This window comes from Dendrobates tinctorius, unplaced genomic scaffold (genome assembly GCF_039654945.1).
Source record: "Dendrobates tinctorius isolate UK_male_01 unplaced genomic scaffold, ASM3965494v1 ptg000005l, whole genome shotgun sequence".
In the NCBI taxonomy this organism is placed as follows: domain Eukaryota; kingdom Metazoa; phylum Chordata; class Amphibia; order Anura; family Dendrobatidae; genus Dendrobates; species Dendrobates tinctorius.
This window is the reverse complement of record NW_027361673.1, coordinates 16,265,386-16,291,952: the sequence shown is the minus strand read 5'-3', so window position 1 is coordinate 16,291,952 and position 26,567 is coordinate 16,265,386. Positions and strand designations below refer to the sequence as shown.

The window sequence follows — 26,567 nt, the reverse complement described above, 5'->3', positions numbered from 1 at the left end:
TAATCTTCTCTGCAGTAGATAGACAGCAGGAGACCGCAGAATGTGAGGCTCTGGATTCCTGCAGAGCACACACAGAAACCTGACGCCTAACAGAAAGTAGTGCTTCAGAAGCCTGTAGGTTGAGTTGAATTAACTTTAGCTCTTTGAGAATGAGACTGATCCCATCCCAAATTCCCTTATCACAGGGCATTCCCAGAATATATGTGTATGGTGGCCTCTCAGATTATGGCATCTCCAACAGGTATTAGAATCCACTAGCCCCAGGTGATGGAGTTTGACCGGGGTCATATGCCATCTAGTAAATATTTTATAAGAAATTTCTTGGAGTAACATACATCTGGAGAAGCCACGTACATAGACAAGAATCTTGGAAGTCTGTTCCTCTGAAAAGTTAGTATTGAGTTCTGACTCCCAAGAATATAAGAATGATGGCTTGAACCCTGGGGGGGGTATTAAGTCGGGAATACAGACGGGATATAAGTTTTGATCACAGGGGTGGAAGTTTAGTCATAATGTCTAACCAAGACCAAGTTGATTTGTGACAATATTTTTGTCTGAATTGTTTGAGAACTCGCTTGACGTGTTGCATTTGGAGAAAAATTTTTGGTTGGTTCAGTGCAGTATCGGGCCAATCCCCATTTTTAAGTACTTTGTCATCATAGAAGTTGTTCAACGTTTCTCTGGGTAGTTTGGCCCAGAGATTATAAGGATCACGGAAGCCGGGGTCTACCAAGAATGGTATGGTGGTAATAGGCGTCAGTGTGGACAGGAATGAATCTGGGGGTAAGTCATCAATTATCATACATTTTAATCGCAGAGTAGACAAAGTCACCTCGTCCAACTGAAGAGCATCGGATGGCTTCGTCCTAGACCATAGACAAGGTATACCCTCGAGGCCTAATAATAATAGGTTTATGTTATCTTGGTCCCCCTTTTCATGGCTATGCACTACCTTCAGCCATCTGCTCAGATGTATAGCTTTGTAATAAATGTGTGGATGCGGAACCCCCAAGCCTCCCGAGGAATTCGAATATGAGAGAAGTTTATAGGGCAACCTTGCAGGTTTTTGCTTCCATATAAATCTAGAAATTAGGGATTTTAAGTTTTTAAAGAAATTTTGTGGTATATATACAGGGACCATAGTCATGGTATATAATATTACTGGCATTATATAATTTTTGAAAACGTTAATTCGTCCCAACCAGGATAATGTAGGTAAGTCGTAAGACTTCATCAGTGCTTCCACTTTCTTTAGTAAGGGGAATAGTTAGCATGGAGTAAACTTGCAGGGTCCTGAGTGATCGATATTCCCAGGTACTTTAAAGAATTTGTGGACCAGATGCTTTACAGAGATCAGTTAGCTGGGTGTCCGATAGGGTTATGTTGAGAGCTTCACATTTTGAGGTATTCATTTTAAAATTAGACAAGCGGCCGAATTAATATAGTATATTAAGGACACTTGGGAATGCCTGAGAAGGGTTGGTTATGAAGAAGAGAAGATCATCTGCAAAGGCCAACGTTTTTATCTCTAGCGTGCCTACTTTCAGCCCCTCGATTTGGTCTAAAACGATAATTTTTAAGCAGATTTACAATTTATTTAATCAGCCGGTTCACACTGCCCGATTATCGAGAAACACTCATTCCGTATATTCATATAGTATAGATGCACCTTTGGAGGTTTTGTTTCAGAATTGAAAGTTATCTTTTATCCTTATTTGAGGTCCCGTTACCGAAGAACCAGAGCTTCCTGCAGAGCTCCTTTCTCAGGATCTGCAGGATCTTGTAGATATTTGATAACTTTTAAACTTGGTATAAACCCTTTAAGAAATAACGATGCACTACTATTCATAGCCATGCACCAGGGGACATTACATGAGGCAGCACGGTGGCTAAGTGGTTATCGCTGGGGTGTTGGGTTCAAATCCCACCAAGGACATCATCTGCAAGGAGTTTGTATGTTCTCCTCGTGTTTGCATGGGTTTCCTCTGGGTTCCTCCCACATGCCAAAGACATACTGATATGGAATCTACATTGTGAGCACCAATGGGGACAGTGCCTATACTGTCTGTAATGCGCTGTAATTAATGCGCTATATGTGAGTAAAATAAATAAATAATGGCCAATGATTTTTCAAGTAAGGGATTTCAATAAGTGTGCTTAGAATAGTGATAATTAGATTTCAAAGGAAAAGAATAAACACCAAAACACCAGTCAGGTCATATTTCTTGAAAATTGCCCTATTTTCTGAAATATTCACCTTTCTTCTACTAAGTTTTTTTTTTTTCCAGATTTCTTTAGCATATTGTTGTGTAGCGGGAGTCATTTCTTAGTTACAACCTGTATGTATCAGATGTGATAAATGATGTAATTTGTTAGCAATATGGCATATGACCTGCACACCATATTTTACGGAGCATACCCATTTTTGTGGCACTCGATTCATGACCCTTCATGTTCCCACTGCAGCTTGACTACAGTTCCAGCAGAGGGATAAGTACTACAGTGTATAACATATGATCTAGAAATTGAAAAGGTTATTAAGAAAACCTTTCACTTTCGTCTCAAGTCTCCACTTTCCACATCTTATTTCATTACACATTTTTCAACTTGAGAGTTCACATACTTCTTACATCTAAGGTACTTGGCAGGTAAAAACTTTATTGCAGTTTTCTCTATTTTCTAGATTCTCTGTGATCCTGATTAGTGATGAGCGAGTATACTCGTTGCTCGGGTGTCCTCCAAGTATTTTGGCGTGCTCGGAGATTTAGCTTCTGTCGACACAGCTGCATGATTTATGACTGCTGGACAGTCTGAATACATGTGGGGATTGCCTGTTTATTAGGGAACTCCCACATGTATTCGGGCTGTCAAGTAGCCGCAAATCATGCAGCTGATGCGACGAAAACTAAATCTCCGAGCATGCCAAAATACTCAGAGGACACCCGAGCAACGAGTATACTCGCTCATCACTAATCCTGATCAATAAATGATACTGTGAGTATCAATAATGATACTCTGATACAAAGATCGTTGTTTTCTTTGTATTCACATAAAGTGTTTTTCTAAATCTGCCCATGCAATTTTTGGTGGAGCTTTATGGGTGAATCCAGCACGGAAGAAAAGTCCCATCTTTTAAATTTCCCATTCTTTTTTAATCAGTTAATGGCTTTGCCGTAAAATAACTGAAAAAGAAAAAAAATGCTATGTGTGAACCTAGCAAAATTGTAAGGATTGTTCAAGAAGGAAAGGGTCTGAACAGGATACAAAGCTGTTGATTCTATGTAGTTTTCAAATCATTGTACCATTATTTATTTATTTTACTCACTTATATAGCGCCATTAATTTCCACAGTGCGTTACAGACATTATCAGCACTTTCCCCATTGGGGCTCACAATCTGATTTCCCTATTAGTATCATATGTCTTTGGTGGAAATCGGAGAACCCGGAGGAAACCCACACAAACACGGGGAGAACATACAAACTCCTTGCTGATGTTGTTCTTGGTTGGATTTGAACCCAGAACCCCAAGAGCTGCAAAGCTGCAGTTTTAACCACTGAACCACCATGCTCCAGATTGTCAGCACATTTACTGAGCATGAAAATTAAATTTTCCATTCAGTAATAAAAGAAAAGTTGTTAGTAAAATTTGACACCTTCCTCACATTGATAAACATTCTTAGCAATGATTATCCTAAAGTTTGCACAAAAAAGTCAGCAAAATAAGGCCGGGTTCACATTAGCGTTTGAGTCCGCAGCGTGGTGCTGCGGACTTCTTTCCTTAAGCTCCGCCTACTTCCGCATGCGTCCTGCGTACTTATCTTTAACATTGTGTACGCAGGGACATGCTTTATATGCGGATGCGTCGTTTTGACTTGCCCGCCGAACACAAGAAAATGCAACATGTTGCGTACGGAGGGCACTTCAAAATGACGCACGCGGACACATCCACATACAACGCATGTCCCTGTGTACACAATGTTAAATATAGGTACGCATGACGCATGCGGAAGTAGGCGGAGCTTAAGGAAAGAAGTCCGCAGCACCACGCTGCAGACTCAAATGCTAATGTGAACCTAGCCTAAGTCGTCCGTCAATGATTTTTTTGCAAACTTTCAGTAAAATGTGTTTATAAAGGCAGAAAGAACACTTTGTATTTCAATCAGAAATCCTTCAGAAAGTATAATAAATATCCAGCAATAATGAACCGTAGGCTTATACAAAGAGAACTTCCGCTTATAATGTGTATTCTCAAGTGTCATTAATAGTAAAGCATGTTTGATTTATACTTACTGTATGTAAACCAGATATTTCCTGAATCAAAGCCACATTCATTCTAATGTATTGTCTTGGTTTATAACTACTGTAAAGACTCAGAAGCCAGAGAAATACATTTAAGGGATTGTTTTCATAGCACTATTATTATCATGCATACAGTGGCATGTAAAAGTTTGGGGACCCCTGGTCAAAGTGACTGTTATTGTGAACAATTAAGCAAGTTAAAGATGATATGACCCGTAGAAGACTTACAGTTAAAGATGACACATTTCCTTTGTATCCTAAACAAAAAATACATATATTTTCATCTTTTACATTTTAAATCGTGTTGCTGGAGGCCAATGGCTGTTGGAAGGGTCACCTCAGAATTATTTCCCACCTTTTAAATGTTGCTGTTACAGTTACTAGAGGCATCTCAGATGTTAAACTCATGTGATCAGAACAAGCTCTGATTGCAGCAGTTAGACTCGGATGCCAGCTGTACATAACAGTAGTCACACATGCTGTATAGAGCAAGCTCAGCTCCTGTGTTTGCTACATACATGCAGAGCTCACATCCAGCAATCCATACACCGGATCACATCCAGCAATCCATATACCGGATGTTGACAATGGAAATTTTGGCTGAATGGAACCAGGTACTTGCCCTAGTTTGGCAAAGTTGATGACAGCTCTGACCTTAAAGGAAACCTGTCAATTGAAGAAACATTATTACCCGTCAGATTTGGGGTAATTCTGCAGGTTGATGGCATTCTGAACTTTCCTTGCCCCCACACTTTGAGCACCGCTGTTGAGAAATTAAATTTTTTCCTCCCAGCAGAGTTGAGCGTTCAGTCATGGGGCGGCGCCAGCGCAGGTTCAGTCACTGCTCTGTGTATAGAGATCATCGGCTGTATCCGCGCCACTGGCACTTACTACCAGCAACTCAGCATTGGGGTCGGCTGTCGATCAGACCCATGGAGGCAATTACAGCCACCGCTCTCTATTTAGAAATTGATGAGAGAATGCCAAACACAGCCAGAAGGAATAAAGTTAATATTTTTCTGGCATCTGGCTCAATGTGCGGACATTGGGCAGGTTCAGAACGCTATTGACCTGCAGATTAACCCCATATCTGCAGGATAATAGTGTTTTTTTATGTGACAGGTTTCCTTTAACATTAGAAGTTGAAGATAAATGAGATATTCTGGAACAAGAGCCTCTGTGGTTGGTGTTCACACACTTCACCTATAACACAACTAGTCACAGAAAGTTCACGTATACAATGCAACTGCCAAGGCTCGGTTTGAGGATTCGGCCTAGTAATTTGTTGTTTGTTGCAGGACTACTGCCCTTTTCTTTCCTGTCTAAATGCTAATTCCTATTTTCTTTTTCTCCCTTCCTACTTGGTTTATTCCTCTCCAGGTGTTTTCCATTTTGCCATTGTGGTGTGCCCTATCACATGATTGGTTGGATTTTATATATTATCCCTTCACTGCACTTCCTTGCTGGCTATACTTCTGTGGATTTGTGCTAAGGAGTGCCAGCCCTTTATTTACGGGATTTTCCCTGCTATGAAAACACAGTTTGTATTTCTGCTGAGTTTCTGTTTTTTATCTTTCCTGCACCTTTACCTTTGACCACAGTTAGGGTTCTGTGAGTTTATTCATATTTCATTCATTTTTGGGTCTCCTTAGTTTTCCTTATCTCCCCTTTATGAACATGCTTTAAGTTTTTCACCTTGATTCTTAGTGTCCACATGCTCATTTTCCTCCCCCTTGTTGGCAGTGTGTAGCAGTCTTTCCTTTGGTTCCTCAGGAGGTATGACAAACCCCTCAACGGGCTTTTAGGGAGTCAGGTCTGAGGTTGTATTTTGAGTTGTGCCGCTAGGGATTGTCTAGTCTGTACAGGTACAAGTAGGGTGTGGGTTGGCATCTTTCTGTAGTATGTCTTCCTTTTTCTTGTCACCATTGTGTGAGTGTGTCGCCTTCATAACAACAAAGTGCCTCATTGCCCTAATAAAACTGCCAGACAGAGTATCTCTACAAAACATCTTACCACAGTTTTTTCACAACACAGCCTGCCTGAGTGCCTCCATATCTCAGTCTGATTGCTTTCAAAAAGATCAGTTTGGCTGAATTTTTTATTAAATTGATTTGTGAAAAAAAAATCAATATTGGAGAAGTCTATGATTGTAAAAATATACTTATTTCTATAATTGGCTCTTTAAATTTCTCAGATTTTCAGTGGAAAAAATCTATGAAAATTGTCAATCACTTGATTTAGAAGCCTTAGATTATGAAATACATTGACTGTCTATGATCTTCACACTTACATATCATAGGTGGAATTATGATATACGAAATATTTTATATTTGTACTTATGACATACAGTATGTGGTCAGGAGTTTTTGGATACCCCTTCTCTCCTTGAAGTCAAGTTTGCGCATTGTAAACAGGTGAAAAAAATTCAATCACACAGCCATGTAGGCACCATAGCCAAACTTTGCCAGTAATATGGATTGTATTAAGAAAGCTCAATAACTGTAAACTATCATATTGTCATACTATGCCAAAAGTCAGTTTGAGACTTTTCTTAATTGTCAGATATATCCCACTTTACTATACTATTATTGTATATCGAAGTGAATGGCAGTAAAGATCTCGCATCCCAAGTTTCATTAATCTTTACAGAATTTCAATGCAGCACACAAACTCTGCGTCATGGCCTTTATGAAATGGTTTGCCATGGTGAAGCAGCGCAAACAATCCTAATTAGTTCCTAACTAGACTGCGGTAATGGAAACAAGTTCTCTAGAGTGCTGAATCCCATTTCACAATCAGTCTAATAAGTGAATCGGTGGATTTTGACTGATGGTCAAAAACGGAAGTGTGAAACAGGCCTAAGCGACTTATTTCTATTGCAGAAAGTCTTTTATTGCAGAAACACTTTTTATATTAGCCACATGGTCATATAGGAGACCTTGCTCCTATAAAAATCAGACTTTTAGTGTAATAAATGTGGCCTTTGATCTGCATAAAAAGTAGTTTGTTCAATATGCAAATGACCGTAACTAGTGCACCCCTGTTGTGCCCAGAACCCAGTGCACTATTCTGCCCCTCACTTACCATGCCTCACTGCCTCACTGTATGTTGATTGACACCACTCGCTTGACAGGCTCGATCTATCTGAAAAGAAAACTCCAGCATTTGAGCACACAGTGTTTCTGCATGAGCAAGTGCAGCTTACTGTCCATCAGACTCAGATGCTGGCCTGTGTTTGCTAACCCTGTGGCCAATTCCATTGAACTAGTCCATCCCGGCTTATAATGGTAACCCAGCAAACACCTCTGACACATCACTCAAGTTTTCAGATTGTCTATACCTCTAGTGTTATCTTCTGTGTCTTCACATCTCGTTCAGCTTAATTCAATGCTTCCTGCGCTGCTTGTCTGTCTGCCAGCCTGCATACCCAGCTGTGCTGATCCTTGCTGATCCACGTGCCTGCTGGCAAGATCCATAGCGCTGTTCCATCGTGTCTGGTCCATATTGCCCTCTCTACTGCTTACAGAATCCACATCATCATGTGAACCCTTTAGCAACCTTGTTCTCGCATGCCATAGATTTCTATTCAGGCAACAGTCACTTTGACTAAGCAAGTGCTGTCAATCAACTTACAGGAAAGCTGCGAGGCATGGTCATTGTTGGTCGGAATGGTACAATGTGTGCTTGGCCACTTGGAAAATCATGACAAGAGTTTGATAGACAGCCTTTGCTAAAACCATGGCTTTTTATTTTGAGTTGGGGACCTCTTTTTATGGTTACAATAGATTCCACTCATCTTCGAAGGCTTGTCACAAGATTTTGAAGTGTTTCTGTGTGAATTTCTTCCCATTTGGCTAAAAACAACATGCGTAGGGTCAGAGATTTACATGCTGTATTGAATTACTAACATTTTGGCTGGATTTCCCTTCTAAGTGGTTTGTTTAGGATGAGTGTTGCCATAGTACGAAGAATTTCATTAGGTCTCGCTAAATCAAGGAATCTAAGATGTTATATGTAAGTGAAATTTTAGCAAAGAACTCACTGAAGCCCTTGTAAACAGCATGAACGTAGACCTTTGATATACTTTATAGAGTTTTCTCCTGGGGATGAGCCTCCACAGTTCATATTTTCACATTTTCAACCTGAAAAGTGGACTTATGTTTTAGTATTTATTTAGTGAGGTCCCATTTGTCATTTCAACTTTTCTGCTTGGATAGGTAAAGTATTTTGCTTTTACACTTTTTTCTTTTTTTCATGTTACTGACAGTGTTTGACCTCAGAAAACTGCCAAGAGATTGATTTTCACACTTTTTATTATTAGAAGTATTTAAATGGTTTAGACTTTTTTTTCATTGGAGATCATTCAAATACCATATTAAAAATTATTTAAATGTATCGAAATAGCACAATTTACATGACATTATCTTTAAGTAAATAAATGTTTAAAAGGGTTGTCGAGAATTATAAACAAAGTGAAATATGCTTTAAAAAAGTTAAATTTCCCCATCCCATCCAACAGCGTTGCTTCTGTGGCCCCTGTTGTTTTTTGTATCCTTCTCTTCACTGATCATATGCCATAAAATCCCATGATTGCTGCAGCCAATCACTGGACTAATCAGTGGTGCTTGCATGGATGTCAGATGAGTTTTAGTTCCTTTTTATTTATTACTTTCATACATTTTTATTTTAAAATCCTGGGCAACTCGTTTAACCCCTTCCTGATTTAGAACATAATCATACAGTACATTCCATGTCAGGTCCACTTGAATCGGGCATGCTCAGGACCTGAGCCTGCACTATATCTGGCAGATGTCTGATGTATTATACAGCCAGGACTTGATTATGACAGCAGCAACTCATCCTAGCTCCACTTTCTACTGTTTAATCATTTAAATGCCACTGTTAATCTCTAAATGGACTGATTGCTGGTGTGCACTGCTCTCACAATGGCTGCCATCGCCCATCTCCCCACGTAATCTCAGGAAGTTGATTGGGTGCGATTATTTATTACTGAAGGCACTCATGGCTATCATCTTAGTCCTTCATTAGTTTCTATATATACTGGGTTCTGGTAGATTGTTATATTCAAATGATTGTAGATTCAATTCCTACAATATGACTAAAAATAAGCTAAAAAGTGAAAAGTTTTAAAATATAAAAGTTTGATTCAACAACACCCTTCTTTTTCTTTAAAAAAAAGAAATATAGAAAATATATATTTGGTATCTCTCGTTCATAAAAGTTGATCAATCAAAATCTAAAATTAATTAGCCATTATGACTTACATCATACTGACCTGGAGAATCATGATGCCGGGTCATGCTTAATGAAAACCATGAAATGAAAACTCTGAAAAAACAATAGCAGAATTGTATTCTTTTCACCATTTTATTGCACTTTTTTCTATTTTTTAGCACATTGAAATGAATGATGTTTTTCTAAACTACAACTCACTCTGCCTAAAACAAGCCCTTTCTGCAAAATGAAAACACAGGTCTTAATGCCAAGTGAAGTCACTATGGAATCTATATTACAAAACCTAAGAAGGCAGCCAGAGTTTGTAAAGTTAGGAGCTTAGACTCTGATATGTAAATATAAGTTGGACCAGCAACATTTTATTTCTAAAGTGTTAAAGGATGGGTTTGGTTTTAGGGTGAATTGCTCTGCTGTAAAATAATCTATAATTTTTATATTATTTTGATGTTTTATTGATAGTAATACCTAAGTGAAAGTAATCAGAAATCTGGTTCTGGAAAAAATCTTCCCATCCATAACCATATTTAGAAATGATGCATATCATCTAATAAACAATTATTGTTACCATATATTATGGTTAATTTTTTGTGTTATTACTATTATTACTGTCATCATTAAAGAGGTTGGTCACTATTTTTTTTTCTTGATGGCTTATCTTTAAGATAGGCCATCATTATCTGTTACACCCGACACCCCTGGTGATTAGCTGTTACCAGTGCCGGTTGAAAGTTCTTGGATGCCCGAATAAGCAGCACCGTCCAAACTAAGATGGCCATTATGCATTTAATATAGCCAGTCAACATGTTTGAACTGTAATCATACTGGATGTATTTGGTTGATTTATGAAACGCTCCAGTAGAGGTAGATCTTGATGGTGGGTCGTGAAAGCATAAGAACATAATCTTGAAAGTGTTTTGTATCCCTTCTTATATTTAACAGAACTGTATATACGCAATCTAAACTCTTCAAAATTAGTTTTGCTGTATATAATGGTAAATGTATAATTTCTTGAAGAGCTCAACAGGTTGGGATCTAATTTTTGCCTGACTGTTTTTCTTTTTTTTTTTCCATTTACTCTTTTTACTTGAATAGACCATTTGCATGGAGGCCACCAAAACAACCCAATTTACAACCCAAATTCCCAAAAAGTTTAGACATTGTATAAAATGTAAAGAAAATGAATCCAGAGACTTCCAAATCTCTTCTGACAATATTTTATCCAGAGCAGAACATTGACTGTCTTTGCTTCGGAAAGGCTCTGCCTCGATAACATTCTCTTATTATACGCAATTATGTGACCCAGATGAAAATTGACCCCATAGCTCTTTTTCATTAGTGACACATACTTTTCCAGCCTTTTGTTAGCCTTTTCCCACTTTTCTGAGACGCGTTGCCCCCCGTTAATTTCTAAATGAGTTATTTTTTTTCTAGAATGAAATGTGAAAATGTCTAACTTTCAACTTCTGATCTGTCTTCTATATTCTGTTGTGAATATCTTTAGGCTGTAGGTAATTTCCAAATCATGGCATTCTTGTTTCCTTTACATATTTCACAACATGCCAACTTATTTGTAATTGGGGCTGTAGAAGAATTAAACAGATTCTTAATCATAGAAATTTCTGCAATAAAAGTCTGCCTCATGTGAATCTAATCTTCCAATGCTGAGTGCATGACTTCTTTCTATGCTTTCCTTGAATCCTTCAGCACCACGTCTTGTCCCATATTGGCCATAACCGTTTTGCCTTGCATTTTCCCTTTAATGTTTGTCTCGTCATTAAAGCTAAGAGAACTATTTTTTTTAACTGCATATTATGTTTCTATTGCTTATGTGCTTGCTTCTATTTTTTATTTCTATTTTTATTTTTGTATATATATAAGAAGGATGTAGACTCTGCTCTCAACTGTAGTTTGATGTTCTTGTGATTTGCATCTGACTTCTTTTCACCTTTTGTCCTAGGACCAATATGAGAAATCCAGCTTGAGCAGTAGCAGCAGTAGCAGTGGAACAGCAAGCTGCAAAAGCGACATTTCAGAGAACACTTTTATTCCCTTGGGAGTGTTGCAACCAAGTAACAGTGATAAAAGCTCTGATGTTTTTCTCCCAGACCATAGCTTCTCTATAGACAACCTTGGTAAAGGTAATTTTTCATTTTCTTTTTTTTTATCTTTTGGTCAAGTGATAGTTTGTTTGAATGATTAAATTTACTAAAGGGATTTCTCAGTTATTTTTAAAAGCCTTGCTTGGATTAGAGGTAGTAAGCTCAGCATTACTCACTTCCCCTTGTTCCATCGATGTCTCTCCACCTCTGCTCCCGATCTTTGCTGACAGGCTGTGGTGGTGACAATGGCAGATAAAATTGTAGATGTTGGTTAATATTACAATTTTACCGTAATAATTGTCACATTTTATACTCTATATCTAAAAAGAAATACGGAGTAAATTTAGCAGGAATTAATAAGTATTCTGCCTTCAGGCACGCTGACACGATGTGCAATCCAGCATGCAGTATAAACCACAGCTCTGTCTTCCAAAATAAGCAGACTGTTCTCTGTAGTCTATCTTTTTTATTTGTGAAGAGTATAGAACATGCGCGGTAAAACTACAAGGAATACAAATAACATGCATAAGCATTGGGCAGATAATCATAGCTAACACAATCACAGAAGTGTACATTGAGATGCAAACATTACATAGGAATACATTAGTTTATGATTACATTTACTGAGAACTGGCAACTAAAGGGTTAATGACATCTCTTAGCTGCTAGACAGTAAATAACACCTCTCTGAATCACTGCATTGCAAGAAAGACTAAGCTTACCAGATATGCTTTAGCCGGGTAGTGACTCAGGTAGAGAAGTTGCAGGAAAAACAAAGGTTACACAGGAGGACAAAATAACATGTGCATCCTATGAGATCCACAGAAGCAAAATGGCCCTTCTTCATCCCAGAATACATTGCTTCCTTGCCACAAAGCACTGCTTTAATCGCATAGTGCATTGCTTCTGTTAAAGTCACAGGCTTTATAAACGCTATTGAAGACACTGCTATAAATTCAGCCACCACTAGATGGTGCTATAATTAACCCAGCAATAATAAAACATTCTTTGCCCTATTAAGAGGGCAGAACAATAAGAAAAATCATGACTTGGAGCCAAGCCCTACTTGTAGCCAAGGAAGATAATCTCTTTGTAACCTTTTAACATTTTCTGTTATCCAGTCTACGATCATGGAACTATCTCAATTATGCACATTTTATTAATGACTAATGACCACAATGCTTTTCATAGTCTTTTAACCCCCTTGAGCCTGTTTTTACATTCATGACCAGACCAAATTTTACAATTCTGACCACTGTCACTTTATGGCCGGGGTCCTACTAGCGAATCACATCCAATTTAAGAATATCGGATGCAATATGCTAAAGACACTCAGCTCCAGCTCAGCTGCGAGCGTGAACCGGGTGACAGTACTCTGTGTTCTGATCCTCTTGCATGACATGATCGCAGCACAGCTGCAGAATAGACGGAGAGATTCATTTCTCCATCTCCTCTGCTGCCAGCGTCAGTGGGAATCGCACTGCACTCGTGTGACTTATATGGGTGCGTGCGATCCGAATTCAACATGCAATTACAGGCAATTGAGAGCAGAACCATAGGATTAAGTTGGCACGAATGCAATCCGATTTTTATTCGGATTGCATTCGTCCTATTTTATTGCAAGTGGGAGCGAGCCCTGAGAGGTAATAACTCTGGAACGCCTAAACAAATCCCACTAATTCTGAGATAGTTTTTTCGTTACATATTGTACTTCTTGATATTGGTAAAATTTATTTGATATGACTTGCCTTTATTTGTGAAAAAACATGGAAATTTGGTGAAAATGTTGATTTTTTTTTTTATTTTTATGCCCTTAAATCAGAGAGTAATGTCATACAAAATACTTAATGAATAACATTTCCCACATGTCTACTTTACATCAGCACAATTTTTGAAACATAATTTTTTTTCTTAGGAAGTTATAAGTTTTAAAACTTGACCAATTTCTCATTTTTTAAACAAAATTTACAAAACCATTTCTTTAGTGTGGGCTCATCACCGGAACCTGCATCAAACAGGGGGAGGCGACCCATGATGTACCTATACGTCATAGGTCGTAAAAGGGTTAAGGGAATCTCAGCAAGTTTTTGCTATCTGAAAGCAACATACTGTAGAAACAGAGACCCTGATTCCAGTCATGTGTCACTTAGTAGACGGCTTTGCGTAGTTTTCTTAAAATCACGCTTTTATCAGCAGATTATCATTAGAGGACTAATAAACCTGCTGCCAGGTAATCAAACATTTTCATGAGTTCTGTATAACCCCAACCACAACACTGATTGGCCGCATTCTGTGGACACTGTTCAGAACCCAGCCAATCACGGGTGTGGGCGGGGTTATATTCAGCTCAGCATTCAGAGAACTGCTAGATCTGCAGTAGATAAAAGATTGATTATATCAGAATGACACAGCCCAGTAAGTGACACATCCCTGAAATCAGGGTTTCTACCCCTATATTATGCTGCTCTCACATGGGGTAGTAATAACTTGGTGGCAGATTCTGATATACAAGGTTGTTCAGATGACCGTTTTTTTTCTCTTGGTCCGACTGTCCATGAGAATAATTCCCAGCATGCACTATTGTCTTGTCTTGAATGAGACTATGATTGTGTGAAAGGCCAAAATGAAATGTTTCGCAAATAGTGTACAACTTCTCAATATGTATAGAAGACAAGATCGTAGATGACATAATAAAAGAAATGCAGATTTATCAGCCTGTAAATACTGGCCATAAAATAATGGCAAGGTACAGCACAAATTGGAAAGAACGTACAAGGATGTACACAGCACAAACTTATAAAAGGACAAAAACCAATGTAGATAATGACTTGATAAAACTGCACCCCAACATATGTTTTGCCATTGCTTCTTTCAGGGGGTACTGAGTTACCTTTTTATTCCGCTACATCAGTCTGACAGTGTCTCGTTTTATTTTTATCTGAAAGTATTTGCCCTTGATGATCAAAAAAAACTTTAGAAACAGCAATCTACAGTGTAGATTGTAGTCATTTATCTAATTCAATCAAAAGTCCTTTCAAAGTGTTCCTAAAATATTCATCATGTCATCTATTTTAACATCAATGGGTTGTCAGTAGCATCAGTAAAAGCGGTCTTTACTCAGATTCATTTTGGGGGGTTTCATTATTATGAATAGGCAATTATAATAAAGTGCGCTCATTATTATAAATTGGCACCTTTTTGTTTGATACAACATATATATAGATGAGTGGCTAGATGTTGTCTCTTTAAGTATTTAATACACGTACTCTGTCACTGCTATTACATTTTATTCATTATACTATGTATTTTTATTATCTGTTTTATTCTACAATTTTCTTTTGTCAGATGTGTATTCTGAACTTGAAGATGAACTAGATGTATCGGATCATTCTAGCTATTTTAAAGGACCAACTACAGGTAACAGCAGTGTAATACTTCATCTACTCACTTTCTCATCCCTGTCCTCCTCTCCTGACACCCATGTCCAGCAACACGCACACCCCCGCAGAAACCTTGCACACCTAGACACCCACGCGCTCTCTGGCTCTACTTTATTCTACCACTGGCATCCATATCCTCACTCCAAGACACAGACAGTGCCACTGCTTTCTACAATGCCACTCTCGCATCAGCTATTGACACGGTCGCCCCTCTCGTTCATGGCAGAATGCGACGTACCAACAGACAACCCTGGCACAATAAGACCACTAAAAAGCTCCAGCAAGTGTCCAGGATTGCAGAGCGGCGTTGGAAGAAAACAAATTCGCAAGATGACTTCACTGCATTCAAGCAGGCAACATTCGCTTTCATATCTGCCCTCACCTCTGCTAAACAGGCCTACTTCACAACCCTCATATCTTCCCTATCCTACAATCCCAAAGTTATGCAAAACTTTCAACTCCCTCCTCCGCCCACCACTGCCTCCTCCAACCTCCCTCATCTCTGCTGAGGACTTTGCCACACACTTCAAAAATAAGATTGACCATCAAGGCAAGTCTTCAGTGTTCAACCACCACAACCCCTTTGTATACCAGACCAATGCCCAATCCCCATAACCTCCCTCTCCAGCATCACTGAAGGGGAGCTTAATTGCTTCTTCTCCAAATCGCACCTCACAACCTGTGCACTTGACCCCATCCCACCTCCTCCCCAACCTCACCACCACACTTATCCCATCCCTAACCCACCTCTTCAACCTATTGCTAATGTCAGGTACCTTCCCTTCTGCTTTTAAACATGCCAAAATCACACCTATCCTTAAAAAGGAAACCCTCGACCCTACCGCTATGTCCAGCTATCGCCCAATATCACTGCTCCCATTCGCTTCCAAACTCCTGGAGCTGCACGTCCACGCTGAACTCTCCTCCCACCTCTCATCTAACTTGCTCTTTGACAATCTACAATCTGGTTTCCGCCCCCATCACTCCACTGAGACAGCCCTGACCAAAATTACTAACGACCTACTTACAGCCAAAGCAAATGGACAATACTCTATACTCCTGCTTCTAAACCTGTCCTCTGCATTCGACACAGTTGACCACTGCCTCCTACTACAGATCCTCTCCTCCTTTGGCATCAAAGACCTCGCCCTATACTGGTTCTCCTGATACCTTTCAAACCGCACATTAAGCATCTCCCACTCCCACACTACCTCCTTATCCCACACTCTCTCTGTTGGAGTCCCCCAAGGCTCTGTTTTAGGACCCCTGCTCTTCTCAATTTATACCCTTGGCCTGGGTCAACTCATAAAGTCCCATGGATTCCAGTACCACCTTTATGCTGACAACACTCAGATCTACCTCTCTGGCCCAGATGTCACCTCTCTGCTGTCCAGAATCCCGGAGTGTCTATCAGCCATATCCTCCTTCTCCTTCTGTTTCCTCAAGCTCAATGTGGACAAATCTGAACTCATCATCTTTCCTCCATCTCACAGATCTTCCTTACCTGACCTATCTATCACAATTAATGACATCACACTTTCCCCAGTACCGGAAGTCCCTGCCTCGGAGTAACCCTTGACTCTTCCCTGTCCTTCAAACCTCACATCCAAGCTCTTTCTACCTCCTGTCGCCTCCAGCTCTAAAAATATTTCCAGAATCCGTCCTTTCCTCAACCGTCAATCTACTAAAATGCTTGTGCACGCACTCATAATCTCCTGCCTCGACTACTGCAACATCCTTTTCTGTGGTCTCCCTGCTAACACCCTCGCACCTCTCCAGTCCATCCTTAACTCTGCCGTCCGACTAATTCATCTCTCTCCTCACTACTCCTCCGCTTCTCCCCTCTGCAAATCTCTTCACTGGCTTCCATTCTCTCAGTGTATCCAGTTAAAATTACTAATACTGTCCTACAAGGCCATCTATAACCTGTCTCCCCATATGTCTCTGAACTAATCTCCCGATACCTTCCCTCACATAATCTCCGGTCATCCCAAGACCTCCTTCTCTCCTCCACACTTATTTGCTCCTCACCCAACCGCCTCCAAGACTTCTCCCGAATAGCCCCCATCCTCTGGAATTCATTGCCCCAACATGTCCGACTATCAACCACATTCAGAACCTTCAGATGGAACTTGAAAACCCACCTCTTCAAGAAAGCCAACAGCCTGCAATGACCCCACTATCTCCTCATCACTACCGGAGATATCACCTCAACCAACACCGGAACTGCTGCAACCCATCAACCTACTGTCTCCTTCCCCACCATCCTGTAGCATGTAATCCCTAAAGGGCAGGGTCCTCTCCCCTCTGTATCAGTCTGTCATTGTAAGTTTGTTTACTGTAAGTGATATCTGTAATTTGTATGTAACCCCTTCTTATGTACAGCATCATGGAATCAATGGTGCTATATAAATTAATAATAATAATATTACATATTTTTAATCTGCCTCTATTGGATTTTTCCTACTAAATGATGTATAAGAAATAGTAGTGATAATAGGATCTTCTCATAGCTGACTCCAACATTACAGGGATAAGAAAAACCATGTACACCTAATGAATTATGTGGTTTTACATAACAAAAATAATAATAATAATAAATAATAATAAGATGTGGTCTTTAGAAAATCTTAAAATTAGGAAATACAACCTCAGATTAGTTATAGTACATGGCAAAGTACACCACGTCATTAATTAAGGGGAACCTCTCCATGTAAAATAATACTATTCACCTGCAGGTATGGGGTTAATCTGCAGATTATTATCATTCTGTCACATCTCTGCTGCACTGAGAGCCCCGCTGCCAGGAGAAAATTAACATTATTCCTCCTAGCAGCCTTGGGCTTTCAGTCATAGGGGAGGTGTCTGCACAGTATCAGTCACCTGTCTGTGCATAGAGAGCGGCGTCTGTAACTGCGCTCCCAGCTCTGACTAACAGAAGGCTCAGCATTAGGCCGGGATCACACATGCGAGGAATACGGCCGAGTCTCGCATGTTAATATACGGCACTGCCACCGGCACTCGGGAGCGGAGCATTCGGCTCCATGTATTACTATGCGGCCGCACACTCCGGTCCTGAGTGCCGGCGGCAGTGCCGGGTATTAACATGTGAGACTTGGCCGTATTCCTCGCATGTGTGATCCCGGCCTTAGGCAGGTCAAAGCAATTACTCTAATTACCCAGCAGCACTTGTGCACCAGATCACTGGTGTTGCAGAAACAGGAAGTTACTCATCAGAGCATATGACATGCACATGATCAGATGATCATGAGCGTCATGTGATGATGGGTAGCCCCAGAAAATAAAGCAAGCTTGCAAGAAAGGCGCCATGCTAAGGAAGAAAACAATGCCCAAAGTGGATCCAAGAGAAGGAAGCAAGGCAATTGGTACATATAGGAGAAGTGAGGAGGAGACAAGTGAAATGATAAAAAAGAACTGTAGAAACAAAATGTAAATAAAACAAAATATGATATAAACTTAAAATAATTTTATGTAAACTATGTGATTAAATATATATATATACTGTAGTGTATGATCAAATATAGCTAAAAACAAAAAAAGTAGGTTGATAATTTAAGATGAACAGTGACAGGAATAAAATATGCATATCTATGAAATAGTGAGCATAGTCCACTGTGTTAATGTGAAGTAAAAAAGATAAGTAAAATATGTAGAAGTTATGAATATAATTGTTATGAATATTTAATTAACTTTCTTGCAGCAGTCGTTATATAAGATATGAGCGAATGACCTCTAGCCTGGAAACTAGAAGCTTTAGCAATGAGCCACAATGTGCATGAAAACTGTTAGAATAACGAAATACAAGCAATGAAAATATATAAATGTGAATAAAAGGACATACAAACCCTATCCTCCCCATTCAATTCTGTTTCAACGCATGAGCAACTCCCGAGGGATTTTTTTAGACTAAAATTTCCATTATTTTTTTCAGGAAACAATATATGTACATAGCCACAGTAGTCAGACCCTGACCTGGGTCTTTTATGTTTAAGTGTCTAACGTGCCTTGTGCAAAGAACATTGTGAAAGAAGGCAGAGCAGGGGCAGCTGTGACGTCGCCTATTGTTATTGGTGAATCCTGTGTTATCAGCTGTTTATAGAGGTGTTACCCATCCTTGTAAAAGCCCCATCACACTAAACGATGTCCCAGCGATCCCACCAATGATCCGACATGATGGGATCACTGGGATATCGTTAGACAGCCCCAGCGATCAGGACCAGCGACGCTGGTTTCTAATGTAAACGTCGGGTATCCAGGAGCCGCGACTCCTGGATACCCGCTGTTTACCTTGGAAACCGGCGTACGCGCTGGTTTCCAAGGTAGGCATTGGGTATCTAGGAACCGCGCGACTCCTGGATACCCGCTGTTTACCTTGGAAACCAGCATGTACGTTGGTTTCCAAAGTAAACAGCGGGTATCCAGGAGCCGCGGCTCCTGTATACCCAACGTTTACATTAGCAACCAGCGTCCAGCGTCGCTGATCGCTGGTCTCTCGCTGCCACACGCAGCGATGCGCACTGGGCAGCGGGAGACCAGCGATCAAAAAACGGCCCAGGTCGCTCGAGCACGATCAGTGATAACCGTCAGGGGGGCTGGTCGCTGATCACCGTCACACACAGCAATCTCGCTGGCGTGTCACAAAATCAGCGATCTCGCTAGCGAGATCGCTTAGTGTGACGGGGCCTTTATTCTGCTTGGGCTGATAAGGAAACTGATAAAAAAACACTTCTGGAAAAGACTGAGCAAGTTTGGCTTGTTTGAAAGAGTTGCCAGAGGAAAGGCTCTTCTTTCATGGCAGCATGGCTAAAGTTTGCAAAGTTACACCTAAACAAACATAAAGACTGTAACAATGTCCACTGGATAGACAAAACCAAAGTGAGGTGTTCAGCCATAATACCTTGTGCCACATTTGTCAAAAACCCAACGTAGCACATCAGCACAAAAACCTCATACCAACTGTCAAGTACGGTGGTGAAGGGGTGATTTGACAGTCACAGGATCTGGGCACCATGTCAACCATGAACTCCCCTTTATACCCCATGGAATCTACAGTCAAATGTGAGGCAAACTGTTCAAAAGCTAAAAATTGGATGAAACTAAATTTTTGATAAATAATGACACAATGTGTTGTTAGTCATCTGAGGTTTTGTTTACTAATTTTACAATCGTCTAAGGACCAAATGTTTTTATATTATGTCCGATACCCTAATACCATAGGATTCAAAGGAGGTGTTAACTGATTATGTTAACAGCTAAGCAAGTTGAAATGATCTCTAAGGCTAGTTTCACACTAGCGTTTTTTAGCGCTGCGCTTCGTGCGCAATAGAATCGCATGCAAAAAGCACATCATGCGTTTTGTATGCGTTTGCTTTTTTAGGCGCATGCGTTTTAACCAGTTTTTAGCCATGTTGACTCTTAAAACGCATACGATTTTAAACGCAGGCGTGCGCATGTCCATGCGCACGCCTGCGTTCCCATAGACTGTAATGTGATTTTTTTTTGCGCATTCCGTGCGCAAGCGTGCGCATGCGATTTTTTGAGACAGGTCGGACGGACCAAAAATGCAACAGGTTGCGTCCAGCGCGCCTAGGCGCACACTACAAAATACGCATGCGCACGAAAACACATACGAACGCGTGCATACACTAGACCATGCGCCCCCATGTTAAAGATAGGGGCACAGAATGCATGCGCATGGACGTGCACGAAGCGCAGCGCTAAAAAACACTAGTGTGAAACCAGCCTTAAAGGCCAAAATTAAAAATGACACATTTCTTATGTATTTTAGGTAATATATACTTACCTTGCAATGTCTTCACATCCTATTCCATCCAGATGTGTCCGGATCTCAGAATTCCAAGCGGCGGAAGTTCACTGACCGCCATATTGGGACACCCAAGTGATGGGTGTCTCAATATGGAAACTGTTGGTGGTATCAACCTCTTGCGCGGTACCACCAGCGGAACACCGTCGCACCACAAACACACACTGTATACGCAGTATGCATCACACACACTGTATATGCTGTACACACCACACACACTGTATACACCGTACGCACCTCACACACACATTGAATACGCCGTAAACACACACTGTATATGCCGTACGCACCACACACACTGTATACACTGTACGCACCACACACACTGTATTTGCCATACGCACCACACACACAAATACACACTGTATACGCCGTACGCAGCCTCTTGCGCGGTACCACCAGCGGAACACCATCGCGAACACGCTGCCGCCAAGGTCAGCCGAATGATTCACTGACCGCCACCATCTTTGTACAGGGAGGAATGCATGCACAGTTTTAATGTGACCGCCACTATCTGCACAAATATGGCGGCGGTCTGATTGACTGCGCCTGCGTGAATCCTGCGCAGGCGCAGTGTATCATTTGGCTGATCCTGGCAGCAGATGCGCGATGTGTCTACAAGCAGAAGAAGCCGGTCACATTAAAGGGGTTTTCCCACGAGCGAAAGTTCATTTTAAAAATTGTGTGTGTCTGACGGTGTATCGAGCATACCACATCTCCTGGGCAGGGGAGGAAGCAAAAGACAATACTGATATTACAGCAGCGGATCACAGAGGATTCATTTTGTAAGGTAAAATATTTCACTGACTGTTTTTAAACTATATTTTACCTCACAAAATGTATCCTCTGTGACCTCCTGCTGTATTGTCAGTATTGTCTTTTGTTTTGTACACGGGCAGACAGACAATTTTTAAAATGAACTTTTGTTCGTGGGAAAACCCCTTCAAAAAGCAAATATCAACACCAAGATGGCTCCTCCTAAAAAGTGCACCAATGACAATGAAAGGAAAGCAGCAACGGCACAGCGTCGAAGACAATAATGGGCAAATGAGACTCTTGAAGAGCAACAGCATCGCTGGGACAAAAACAATGCATATAAGCTTAGGTGTCAAGCACATGAGTCCCCTGATGCAAAAGTCATTAGATTATCACAGGATGCCATTAGGCAACAACAGCGCCTCAAACAGAAATCTGTAGTCTTAACTGCAATCCCATGCTCACAAGATAACCAATTGGAACCAGCACACCACATCGCCGTGTCTACAGCTTCAAAGTGTATGAGGTTAACTTAGAAGGCATTTTCCCAACGCAAGCTACTACAGGAACAATGTCCACAGCAAGAAGACTGTCACATGATGCAGAAGCACACCGTCTACAGTATTTCATCACCACAACCTGGATATGGCCCATACTGTTTTCGCATACATGGACAGATCTATCATCGAACAGGCACACTACATCCAACAGACGAAGACCAACCAAAATTTACTCAACTTTATATACTGGATACCGCTAATGCAAATGAACTCAGACTCAAAAAAAAAAGAAAATGAAAAATGTCATCCTACATTGATGAACATTATTGCTGAGCAACTGAATGCTCTCAATCCATTCGCTGCTGCCTATCAAATGCTACGCGATGTTGAACAACAAGAACAGATAAAAGCTTATCAAAGTGGAACTATCATGCCAACCATCACAATGGCTATTAAGCAAGATAGGATTCAATATCCATGGCGATACAACAACCCAACAGTGAGTGAAGTTGCAATTGTCTTTCACAATGACGATGGTGAACCTCTTTTCAATAGAGACATATTAATTCATTTAAAACCTGATCCACGCAACCCTCTGGCTCCAGAAACACAACACATCAGCATTCTCCTTAGCAATTTTGATGCTCTACTGTATCCTGTCTTTTTCCCTTATGGAGACCAAGGTTGGCATGACTGTCTAAAACAACAGGGAAATAGTGCCCGAAGAGAGCTCAAACGGGACAGCACATGAGGGGAGAACACAGCACAGGAAGGAGAGAGACAGCAGACAAGGGAGATAGCACATAGGGTAGACAGGTCAAAGAAGAGAGCACAGAAGAGAGACATCAGCACTTGGGGAAAGAGAGAGTAGATAGGTGGGTGAGCACATGGGGGACAGATTCTCAACGCTGCAAAGCCTGCCCCCATTGTGACACTAGCGCCCTCCCGATGCGATAGCATCAGGCCTCCATCTAGTATATCCAATATATAATATATAATTGCCAATGGGCTCTGTCACAGCTTCCGGTGATTGTGTCGCTATTCCACAATCCACCGCTGCCGGAAGCTGTGACAGAAGCGGCACCACCATATTGGAACACCCAAGTTATGGGTATTTCGATATGGCGGCCGGGATTGAATGAGTGGCGCGGGATTCAAATCATTGGCTGAGCCACCCACCAGCTGAGGCTTGGCGGGGGATTCACATTCCATGCGGCACCGCTCATTGGCTCAGCCAGCGGGGTGGGGGATTACATACTTACTTGACCAGGAGGAGCGTTGCCACAGCGCTTCTCTTCTCACCGGAGACCGGTGCAGGAGTGCGGTGCCGGAATAGCGCATGCGCATAGCGCTATCCGGTGCTATTTTACTGAAGACACATTTGCAGTGTGTCTTCAGCATTGTGCCTCCGGCAGAACATGACAGCGCTGGAGCACAGGGAAGAAAGGTGAGTATAAATGTTTTGTCAGGAACACCGCACTGCACTTGCTCACTGAGCCAGGGCGCGTGTCCTGAGTACAAAGACTGTGCACAAAGATACCTGCGGAGCGAGCAGCAGTGGTGACAATGCATGCTCCTGGACCTGAATCACATGACTGCTGGGGGCGTGGCCTAAGATCCACAGAGCTAGGAGCTGCAGGGAAACTCCTAGAAGGGTAACTACAGGACAATGTTACCAAGGAGCATAGACAGAGACAGACACCAGATCAAGCCGGGTCAAAGCACGAGATAGCAGGACAGTACCAAAGGGCTTAGACAGAAAGAATAGTCAGGACGTAGCAATAGATCAGAAAACCAGAACAGGTATTAGACGGTACAATAGGGGTAAACTGTAACGGAGTAACGATAGCCAAGCCAGGAGGTCAGAACCAGAAAAGACAATGGTACCAAAAACGAGAGACGGAGTACAGAGTGAAGGAACAAGCCGGGTCATACACGGGAAGCAAACAAACAATGCAGAGTGCACACACACCAGGGGTCAGACACACCAGAATAGCAGTATAACTGACAGAGAATGCCAGTATGGAGTGAGCATAAATACCCCTCCCAGATCCAAAGAGAGGCCGGCAATGTTAACCCTGTTAGAACAGGACATTAACCATGTCCTAACCATGACAGTACCCCCCTCTTAATGGGGGGCCACCAGACCCCCAGGTTTCTCAGGGTACCTGGCATGAAAAGCCCGCACCAGTCGATCAGCGTGCACCGAACTGGCCGGAACCCACGATCGATCCTCAATGGAATATCCCTTCCAATGGATAAGGTACTGAAGTCTCCGGCGCACCCACCGCGAATCAATGATGCGCCCTACCTCGTACTCCAGTTGACCCTCTACCAACACTGGTGGAGCCACGGATGAGGGATCTTCTCTAACTGTCCCCACAGGTTTTAATAGGGACCTGTGGAAGACGTTAGAGATTTTGAAGGAGGTGGGCAACTGTAATCTGTATGCCACCGGGTTGATCACCTCTACAATCTTGTATGGGCCAATAAATTTGGGGCCCAACTTCATAGAGGGTATTTTAAGTTTGATGTTACGAGTGGACAACCAGACTTTTTCTCCCACTGTCAACGCAGGAACCACCCCCCTCCTCCTGTCTGCAAAATGTTTGAACTTCTTCTGGGCTTTGGAGATGTCCCCTGTACCTCCTTCCAGAGGGTTTTTAATTGTTGTACCATCCCCTCGGCACCAGGGCAATCCGAATCCATACGGGAAAATTCCCCAAACTGCGGAACAAACCCATAATTGACCAGAAAGGGAGGCTTTCCGGTAGACTGATTAACCTGACAGTTGAATGCAAATTCTGCCATGGGCAATACCTCACACCAGTCTTCCTGTCTGGAGGAGGCCAGGCATCTCAGAATCTGCTCCAATGACTGGTTGGTGCGTTCCGTTTGTCCGTTAGATTCCGGGTGATAGGCAGAGGAGAATAACAACATGACCCCCAACTTCATACAAAACGCTCTCCAAAACCTGGCCACAAATTGCACACCCCTGTCCGACACCACGTTCACAGGCACTCCATGCAGTCGAACAATGTGCTGTATAAACAAACTAGCCAAGGTTTCAGCAGATGGTAACGCAGGTAATGGCACAAAGTGGGCTTGCTTAGAAAATCTATCAACCACTACCCATACCACTGAGTTGCCCTTGGAAGGTGGAAGGTTAGTGATAAAGTCCATGGACAGGTGTGTCCATGGTTTATCCGGAATTGGCAAAGGCACCAATTCCCCGGCCGGCCGGACCTGAGAGCTTTTAGAGTGCGCGCACACCCCACAAGTATTCACAAACCTTTTTATATCAGTACCCATAGAGGGCCACCAAAAACCCCTAGCTACTGCCCCCCGGGTAGCTGCAATACCAGGGTGTGCACTTAACATAGAGTCATGAAATTCTTGGAGGAGTGTGGGACGGAATTGTTCGGGTACAAACAATTTACCTGGGGGTTTATTCCTGGGAGCTTGTGCTTGTGCTTCCAGAATCTCTCTCTGTAACTCAGAGGAGATTTCGGCTACAACTACTCCCGGTTGAAGAATGGAGGAAGGAGGTTCTGGAGGGGACACAGAATCAAAACTTCGGGATAAGGCATCTGCCTTTACATTTTTAGACCCTGGTCGGAACGTGATGGTAAATTGAAATCGAGAAAAAAAAAGTGCCCACCGAGCCTGTCTGGGGGTCAATCTCTTAGCAGACTCGATATAGGCCAGGTTTTTATGATCAGTGACGACCGTAATGGGATGAGCGGCCCCCTCCAAAAAATGCCTCCATTCTTCAAAGGCCAATTTAACTGCTAACAGTTCCCTGTTACCAACATCATAGTTTCTCTCGGCCGACGAGAACTTCTTAGAGAAAAAGGCACAGGGTTTAAGGTTAGTCAGGGTAGAGGGACCCAGTGACAACACTGCCTCCACCCCCACCTCCGAAGCATCGACCTCGACGATAAAAGGTCTTGACGAATCGGGTTGTACCAACACAGGGGCTGTAGTAAAACACTTCTTTAATGCCAGGAAGGAATTTTTTGCGGCCACAGACCAACTTTTTACATCTGCCCCTTTAAGAGTGAGGTCCGTCAAGGGTTTTACCACCTGCGAGAACCCTTTAATGAACTTCCTATAATAATTAGCGAAGCCCAGAAATCGCTGCAACCCCTTCAGGTCATGAGGCTGCACCCAATCTGTAATGGCCTGAACATTCCCTGGATCCATGCGGAATCCCTCCCCGGATACAATTACACCCAGAAAAGACAGTTCTTGCATAAAAAATGAGCACTTCTCCAGCTTAGCATACAAATGGTTCTCCGGGAGTCTCATAAGCACCGTACGCAGATGATGCAAGTGTGACTGACTGTCCTCAGAGTAAATCAAGATGTC

General features: G+C 41.8%; 1 protein-coding gene across 2 annotated transcripts in view; it reads left to right on the top strand.

The window, feature by feature from the left end:
* Positions 1–26,567, top strand: part of NEK10 (NIMA related kinase 10) — a 419,159-nt gene that overhangs the window by 287,094 nt on the left and 105,498 nt on the right. For both annotated transcript variants that reach the window (XM_073568458.1, XM_073568451.1), the window contains exons 27-28: positions 11,514–11,694; positions 15,001–15,072. In XM_073568458.1, coding sequence (XP_073424559.1) covers positions 11,514–11,694; positions 15,001–15,072 — 253 coding nt within the window. The remainder of the gene's footprint in view (positions 1–11,513; positions 11,695–15,000; positions 15,073–26,567) is intronic.